Source organism: Electrophorus electricus, chromosome 8, assembly GCF_041902795.1.
Source record: "Electrophorus electricus isolate QZ-2024a chromosome 8, ASM4190279v1, whole genome shotgun sequence".
NCBI classification, from domain to species: domain Eukaryota; kingdom Metazoa; phylum Chordata; class Actinopteri; order Gymnotiformes; family Gymnotidae; genus Electrophorus; species Electrophorus electricus.
The window spans coordinates 30,580,871-30,590,136 of NC_137504.1; the positions used below are offsets into that span (position 1 = coordinate 30,580,871).

Genomic DNA, 9,266 nt, shown 5'->3' on the forward strand with positions numbered 1-9,266 from the left:
AGCACATTAATACATAATTCATGGAACCATAGTTGTGAAAGAGAGCAGAGGTTCAGAAGGTCTCAATGAACAATAACCATAACTCATGTGGTTGGAGGAAATTAATGTGTGAGAAGAACATGGAAGTGTCATACAAGAACAAGCAAGTGTGTCATACAACAACATTTGGTAGAAAATATTTTAGATAATTAATCATTATATTTATGTTTATAATAATTAATATTTGCAATTTATTGTTGAAAAAAGAATCTCAAAAGGAAGAAGACAAAAGATCAGAAGAGAAATGCAGCCCTCAAACAATAACAAATAAAGAAGAACAAGATGATGTAGACAAACCTCAATCTAAAATTCAAGACAATAAAAAGAATGACTTGTCTGAAACAAGAGAACAGAAGTTAGGCACAACTGGTAAGTTTTTATTTAGTACAAAAAGACTAAAGACAGAAATGATTAACACTAGGCTCCCTGGTAGATAGTCCTTCTTTTAGATCATCATTTTCATTTAAAAACAATAACAGTGCTTCATGATGATTATAAACAAGTGTAAATAGAGAAACACATGGATAATAAACATGTTTTCAAGGTTGACTATAAACGTTACATTTATAGTAGGAAATTGCAAAACTCAAGAAAAACTCATTTATACTGTGTATTTTCATTTGCACTGCAAGATGCACTATATTTGTTTATTACAGGAAATAAATATACAATGATTCTTAGTGGACAGACCCTAAATGCCCATAAAGATTTCACAGCAAAGCTCCATGAACAAATACCAGCTCTAATGAAGGTTTCAAGAAAGGAGGAATTTGATTTCATTCTGGTTTTCTGCTCTGTGGTTTCACGAACTGGAACTGACATAGAAGCAGCTCTGCACGAACTTAATGGCATATCAGGTAACATTCTGTAATGATTCTGGAGCCTTTATATATAATCATGAATGAAATGAATATTATATTTATTATGTTATCATGTTGTTATTTGACATTCTAATGCTATCACAACTTCTGTCCTTCATTCTTTAATATAGACTCAAAACCTACAGTTTTGGTGGTGCTCCATCACACATTTGACCCAGACTGCACTGTGCCAGACAGCAGCAGATGGGTATCCAGGGAGAACATGATCACAGTGGACTGTCTGTTTCATGTGGATCAGGGACTGCTGCAATGTCAGAGAAATAATGAAGCACTATCCAGAGTTACCAAGCATCTAGAATGTCAGGTAATTTTTTTCTTTCTTTTTTTTAATAGAAGTTTTATGTTTTAGGGAGTGACATCATTAAGCCATAGTTATTTTTAACCCTTTGCAATTGACCCACTCAAATTTTAAAAACATGACTTAAACTGTTCTAGCTCTGCTGTCCAATCATGGGTGACTTGTTAAGAGGCTAAGAAAACTACATTTTGGTATCATTGGTAAATAGGTTTGTGGCATATATTTGTCTCCATATGTAATGATATGTTCGGGGATTTTTCTCATTTACCTCTCTGACATAATTTTATGTCAAAAAGGGAGAAACCTGCTCCAACAACTTTTTTTACAGTTTTGTGTTACCTGACCTCTCTGTAGAGAAACAGTACATTATTCAAATGTTGGCCATAGTTTCTAAAAATATATATTTATTTAAGTATTGCAAAAATAAATGATCACTCACAAAACTCACTCACAAAACTTCAAATAGTTCCTATTTTGTAATCTATTTTGAACAATAATGTGATTTTCTCATTGAGCAAAATTATATGTGGACTTCTTTTCAATTTATTTTTGAGGGTGTTTTTTTCAAATTTAAAATTCAGTCTACATAAACACATTGAGTTTTATTTTAAAGAAATTATTCTATGGGTTAAAATGATGTTATTATAGGCTCTACTTTGCACCATAATCAAACAATTGTTGTTCTTTTAAATATGTCCACTGCCAAAAATAGAAATGCTCAGATAGCAATAGATCTAATTTTAAGAATATTTGAGGATTTATGTCCCAGTCATACCGATTGCATTATGGGGGATCCAATTCATTCCCAATTATGCATTGGCCTTATAACACTGTGCTGCAGATTTTTTTTAATTGTCTTATCTAAGAGCTGTAAAATATCGTGTGTTTTAATTGAACTCGCTTATACTGTGCATGTCAAGTGCAGCAATAGTTACTTAAACAATCACTTCAAGAAGTTGGTTACTTTTAGGAAGGTACTAAAATCTTGCAAAATATGAATTTGGATGAACCTACTTTCACTACACAAGCATAGTCAATACAGCTCCTTATTGCATTAAATTCTATGCAGCAATAACATAAAAATACTGACAGGTTATATATAACTATATACATACACTTTATAACTAAATAAGCACTATATACATAATGATTATGTGTTTTTTAAGCATGACTAATATTTTTGGCATTGTTTCATTTTTTATCTTCTAGATGGAAAAACCAAAGTCATGTAAGTCAGACTCTACAACAACTGGTAGTTTTATCTTTATTTTCAAATTAGAACATTATTGTGCTTTCAGCTGTCAGGAAAACTGAACTGAATTGCCATTCTTAAAGAAAACAGTCACTAATATATTTGCCTCTCAAAAATTGATTGACTTTGGACATCACAGTATGAAAGGTTGTTTCCATTTCTTCTAGCTTATTCAATTTGCCGTGGAATCTGGAGATGGTTATATCCCTCATCAATTAAGTCAACGGCCCAGGTGATCCTCTGGAATGACAAACTAATGGAATACAGTGTAGCTTTGGGAAACTAAAATAGTACAAATGTAATCTTATCATTTGCAAGAATGGGCATGAGCATAGGGATAATTAGATTTCGTAAACTTGATCTTTTTTATCCTTTTGAAGCACTGTGTTTCCATTGGATTTCCACTGTTGGCATTAAAAATGAAAAGCTAACTATTCCTTTGAACACTAACACTAAAACTAAATAGTAAGTATATCCATGGGTGATGAATACCTGTGATTTAACCCTTTTGCAAACAGTACTGTCTTGCAGTTGAAGTCCATATATCACTAGACATACCCCATAAATATTAGACATACCTCAAAGTATACCCATATATGGTTCTTTTCCCCTGTTCCAGTGCGCTGTACAAAGTCTCTATTTATAGTCTTGATTTAAAAACAAATCCCTTTCTTTTAATCTTTTAGGAGGACAACAAACAACATAACCAAAGCAAAGTGGAGAACCGAAACAGGGAAAGAACAGTTCCAACATCAGGTGAGAATGATGGACCCTCCAGTCTATAAGTCAGCTCACTGATGGGTGCGTGAGAAAACTTAAACTGAAAGGGGTAAGGTGTTCTAGCAGTGTCTACTTAGGAGCTGCAGCACTGAATTTACTCCTATAATGTTATTTTCTCCCTACATTTATCATTTTTACATTTCCTGGCTCAGGTGTGCTCTGATACCCATATTGTAGAACATCTTGTTGAAAACGCTCTGTTTTGACAATTCTTCTGTGACAAGATGAGGCATTAAGAAAGGAAAAAAAGTATGAAATCAAAAGTAAATAAAACGCGGGGGGGGGGGTATGAAGGCTACAAGGCAGGGACATCCATATTGTGCCTAATTATACAGATATAACTAGTGCTATTAGAGCTTTCCTAATTTTAATGAAGCTTGTCTTAACCAATAATTAGATATTAACTAATTGTAATGGTGACGTTTAACGGGTTAAGGAGGATGCGGGGATGAGGCATATTAAACACAACATACGTTTTAATCACAAGCACGACTCAACACACACACACAAACACACTACATGGGTCAAACACCGACAACCTTGACGATACGACACGAGACTTATATACACTCATGACAATTACACACAACAAGGATCAGGTGCACAACACAAGAGGGCATGGCAATACGGACACGCACACACATACACAGACACATTTGAGGGGGGAGGGGCCATACGTGACAGTAATTAATAACTCATTTCTTGATTGATTGTTTAAAATCTTGCATTGCTTTATTCTTAAAATTATTGATTACTCATAGATAATCTTATTATATTAGCATAAATTGTTTGATTAATTTGGTTAATTTTTTGACAGTGTTACTAAACTAGGCAGCACAAAGTGGCATAGAGTTTGAAGGTTTAATAATGTTTAGTAGAACCAGTCGAACCAAAAGACACAAATAGTATAAGCAGTCAGACAAATCCAAAATGAAATGAGTGAAACAGGGACCGGCACTCTACTGAGGAGAATCAAGAAATGGAACAAATATAACAGATACAGGTCTAAACAGAGCTAAATGGATACTAGAGAGAATCTAGGCTCAGAAAAACAAAAACAACCAAAGGAAACCAAAAATATCATAACACTAGCACAGAATCAGTAACTCATATACTAGAGAAGAACTAGTACAGCCTCCCTTCAGGAGACTCCCTGCATGTGTAAGAGAGGTTGTGCTTGGTTTCATGATGAGGAACAGGTGTAAGGAATGTAGGGCCTCTGGTTAATAGGCCAGTAAAGCAGAGCACTGAAAGGAGATGAGTGGGGAGGCAGGGTGCGTGGCCTATTTGAAAAACGAATAATTAAAACTGTCGGATGTACAATGCGACACAACATACTATATGTGCAGTAAAAATAGGATTTTAAAGAAAAAGCAAGTGGAGAATCCACTAACATTTCAGTTTGGTAGGCAAAGTCATGGCTGGGAGCTGGTGTGACAAATCAGCTGTCTGATATCTGTAGCTTCTGAAGATTGTGTTCCACATTCTGACTGGTTATGTTGTATTACGATGGCCCTTGAAAAAGTTCAAGTGGTCACCAAATTAATAGGCTTCTACCACTTGGGGTCTTGATTGTGCACAATCCATTCATTACTTTGAGATATGTTCTTAGTCTGTTCTCAGTCTTGTTGTCAGCTTGTGTGCATCATGTGTTGTAGTGATTGAATATCCAATACATACCATTCAACAGATATCACTGGCACTTGCTCAACCTTCACAGATGTACATATTCAGGAAATTTTTGAACCATATTTATATGCTTTCAAAGAAATTTTGCATACAATGGCAGAATAAAGCTACATTCCTCTTTCTGACAAAAGATCATTGTTGTCCAATGTCTATGATCAATTTGTACTTTTGTACCAAAAGCTCATTTCCATTTCCATAAAGAGTAGTTTATAATGGATCTTCTTTTGTATTATTTCAATCTACGGCACTCACCTTTTACCTGGAATTAACCAACATGCATATTTATGCTTTTTCCTCTTACACAATTGTTATTAATTAATTAACATCTTTTGATTTACAATTATATTTAATAGTATTAATTGCACTTGTGTCTAGTTGGTCAGTAGTCTCTATGAATTTGTTTTAAACACAAATTTTTATTACGAGCATAGTTAACGTGTTTTAGTTAATAGCTTGAATTTTCCAGACATACCTGTGAATTGTGTTTGAGTAACTGGATTTGTACTTATAGGTTTGAAAAAAGATAATAAAAAAGGCATCTAAGCAGCAAAAAATAATAATTTTATTTATAATTATTTCAGAATTGAAATGGAAATCTTTTTTTCAACTTCTTTGTAACATCATAATGACTTTAATGGACATATGGACAGCAGGGAAGAATCAGCCAAAAGAAGCTGAGACTGTATTGGAGCAAACAGACAAACAAGCACCATATAAAGGAGAAGAATTAGAAGAGGATGAAATGCAACAAGAAGAGAGAGTGAACATCAACAAGATCATTGTGGAGATGAGAGAGATGGAGGAAAGAATGGTGAGAGAAAGAGAGCAGATGAGACAAAGAAAAGAGCAGGAAATGAGAGACACAATGACTGCTGTGGTGGAAGCTTTGAGGAGCTCAGCGGAACAAATGGGGAAACTGATAGAGAGGATAAACCAGCATAAACAAAAACATGAATGTGTGAAAAGGTTATCAGAGGAGAGAAATGATGAAAAGAAGAGAGAGCTGGAGAGAGAACTGGAGAGAGAAGATCAGCAGATGAAGGAGGAAGAACAGGAGCTGAAAAGGATGCAGGAGAAGTGGAGACAGATGGTGAAGAACCACAGACTGGAGATGGAGAACAGAGAGAAGAGTGCAGAAGAGGCAGACACACGCTGGATTAGTTCCAAATTTAAATTAATTACTCGGGCTTTTATAAAAAATGCCATAGAATTTTATAGTGATATCAATAAAAAAAACAAAGAATTAGAGAAATTGAAACAAAACCTAGCAGAGATGGAGAAAGACAAAGAAAATCAACTGGAGGAGAGAAATACTTTACATAAGAAAAACAAACAACTTAAACAAAAAGACACTGAATTAGAAGGACATGTAAAGACAATAGAGAACCGAAATAAAATAATAAATGAGAAGGATGAACTGGTCAAGGAGAAAGAGAGAATACCAGAGCACACAGTGGAGGAGGTGGAAACCAGCAAAAAGCAACTGGAGACACTGGAAAAGGAACTGCAGAACAAGAAGAGCCAAATACAGGAGATGATCATCCTACTAGAACATCAGAAATCTGTACTGGCAGAAAAGAACAAACAACTTGAAGAGAAAGACAAACAGGTTGAGGAGAAAGACAGACTTCTAGAGGAGATAAGCAATCAGCTGCAAGAGAGGACAGATCCAGACTCATCAGTCCCAGTCAGGAGAAGACACAATACAGAGATGCACCAATTTACTCCAAACAGTGAGTCATTTTATTTTTAAAAATGAAGGCTTAAAAGTTTACAGTTGTTACACATGCTAAGCTGTAGTTCATACAAAAGCAAGTGAATATAATTAATATGAAGCAACTGAAGCAACTAATATACTCTATTATGCAACCTAACCTAGTGGATATATAGACCAAATACAATGTATTATTTCAAATTAGTTAGGCTATGATTATCATATATTAATTTGATAACTTTGCTTGTTTATTAAGTGATTCTGCTGTATTGCAGTGTATGGTGATACTCCAGACTTGGCAGCACCACTCAGAATAGGAAAAAGTATGGAGGGACTTCCTCCAATGAGAAAATGATTAATGTTGCATGTAGTACATTTATTGTATCCATAAATGTATCTCAGAATAATGTAATAATGTAATAATGTAATAATGTGCAAAATTATTGTAAAATCTGCTAAATGATTCATACTTGTTCATATCCAGTGGGTGGAGTATCCTCTAGTTGAGACTCTCCAGTGCCGGTTCCAGTACCAGAACTCAGGCTGGTGCTGCTGGGGAGGACTGGGTCTGGGAGGAGTGCAGCAGGAAACACCATCCTGGGCAGAGAGGAGAGGAGCCAGGCTGGTCCATCTACAGTGACCCAGCAGAGTGAGAGCAGACAGGGGGAGGTGGCTGGGAGGAAGGTGACTGTGGTGGACACTCCTGACTGGTTCTGTCTGGAGGAGGTTAAATGGGACAGTGAGATTCTGGGCTGCCTGTCTAGGCAAAGACCACTTGCCTTCCTCCTGGTTGTACCACTGAATCAGCTTGCTGAAGAGGATAAAGAGATGCTGAAAAAAATAGGGGAATCTTTTGGAGGACAACTTTGGAATAACACCATGATCCTTTTCACTGTTACTGATGAGCAACAAAACAAGGACAATGAGGTATTTTTTTAATTCAGGAGAACAGGAGTTCCAGACACTTGTGGAGAAATGTGGGAACAGGTTTCACTGTCTCAACATTAAGGAGAGTAGGGATGGATCTCAGGTATTAGATCTGCTGGAGAAGATAGAGAAGATGTTAGGAAACAGGACTAAGTTAGATTAATAAGATGATAGAGATATATGATGTCTGTAAGGTTTAATTTCAAAAGCAAAAATAAATAAAGAATAATTATGCAGCATAGAAATGAATAGTTACACAGACTAAAACATTTATATAAATCATAAACAAGATAAAAATTCATTTGAAGATCAGTTGAGTTATTATATTCTGCTTACTGTGTGATTCTGCAGTTTCCAGTCAGAGTGATAGTGGACTTTGATCTGCGATTGTCAAGTAAAACACTCTAGGGACATGAATAGTCTGAAGATTGAAGCTACATATTAAATGCATCATATGAAATACTGAAACTCTGATCAAATTACAATTATTTGAGAATGTTTCTTCCCAAAGATCTTAGAAATGTAATTTGCCGTTTTGTATTTATAGCTAACACATATATTTGCTTAATGGTATTGTCACAGAACGCTCGCCTCCCACGAGGCACGTGGTTTGGCCAGCCACGTGCAGTAGGAGGGTCATCTCCATAGCCACACCTGCACACACCTGTAGTGTTAGTCTTTGTGTATTTAAACTCTTGTCGTTGTGTGCAGTGTTGTCGGTTATTGTTGGCGTAATGTGCGAACGTTAAATGTTTTTCTTGCCGTTGTTAAATGTAATCGTATTTGTTCAGTGGTAACCGTGTTGTGTTCATTGTTTGTAACACATGTGAGTGCCATCATCTTTGTTTCAATTAAATGTTCTTCCATGTCGAAGAGAGCCTGCGTCCTGCCCCTCGCTCTGCGGCACTCGGGCCACCACACGTTACAAGTATATTGTACCTACAGTGGTGCTTGAAAGTTTGTGAACCCTTTCGCAAGTTTCTAAAGTTTCTGCATAAATTTTACCTAAAACTTTATCAGATTGTCACACAAATCCTAAAAGTAGATAAAGAGAACCAAATCAAACAAACAAGAAAAATATTAGACTTTGTCATTTATATACTGAGGTAAATGATCTAATATTATGTATCTGTGAGGCATTTTAAGATTTTTGTCTTCACTTTGTTTCCCTTGTAAAATGTATGCAGGAATTAATGTTCAAGCAGCACTGTAGCTTAAACAGCATGGCATCTTCCAAAGTTGTAAAATTACCATGTCACCAAAATCAATAAATAGCTGTTGTTTAAGAACCTTATGCAAAAGGCAAGTAAATGTCAAGTAAACATTCCTAAGACCCAAAAGAACATTACATTCAGTACATACTTGTAAGGCTCTATCTAAGAACCTACCTAGACAGCAAAGTATGAACTTCAAAGAACCTGGTATGGATGAGGGTAAATGCAAACTCATAACACCCTATTTCAAAGAAAGCCTACAGCTGACAGCGATGTACAGATTTGAACCCTACAGAGCTGCGTCTACTGTGGTCACATGGTGACAACTGACAAGACATCACGGGTCATCAACACAGATATTTAAATAGTGGGCCAATCAGGTCATCCACGTTATAACGATGAGTCATATCTCCACATCTTACTGGTGACAACAGCACAAATAACAGCACAACAATACATAAAAATACATAGC

The 9,266-nt window shown here is 35.8% G+C and overlaps 1 protein-coding gene across 1 annotated transcript; it reads left to right on the top strand.

Moving 5' to 3' along the window:
• LOC113585948 (uncharacterized) lies at positions 1–7,697 on the top strand. Its single transcript, XM_081719345.1, has 9 exons — positions 1–146; positions 247–408; positions 696–896; positions 1,031–1,224; positions 2,428–2,446; positions 2,638–2,702; positions 3,157–3,226; positions 5,521–6,672; positions 7,138–7,697. The coding sequence occupies exons 3-9, from the start codon at positions 710–712 to the stop codon at positions 7,158–7,160; spliced, it is 1,710 nt and encodes a 569-aa protein (XP_081575471.1). The 5' UTR covers positions 1–146; positions 247–408; positions 696–709; the 3' UTR covers positions 7,161–7,697.
• Positions 7,698–9,266: the final 1,569 nt, after the last annotated feature.

Excerpts from the sequence above, each read along its gene's own strand:
- LOC113585948 (XM_081719345.1), top strand. The coding sequence starts at position 710 with ATGATTCTTAGTGGACAGACCCTAAATGCCCATAAAGATTTCACAGCA. Across the intron at positions 2,703-3,156 it reads CAATTAAGTCAACGGCCCAG|GAGGACAACAAACAACATAA; the intron begins GTGATCCTCTGG and ends TTAATCTTTTAG. Across the intron at positions 6,673-7,137 it reads GCACCAATTTACTCCAAACA|TGGGTGGAGTATCCTCTAGT; the intron begins GTGAGTCATTTT and ends GTTCATATCCAG.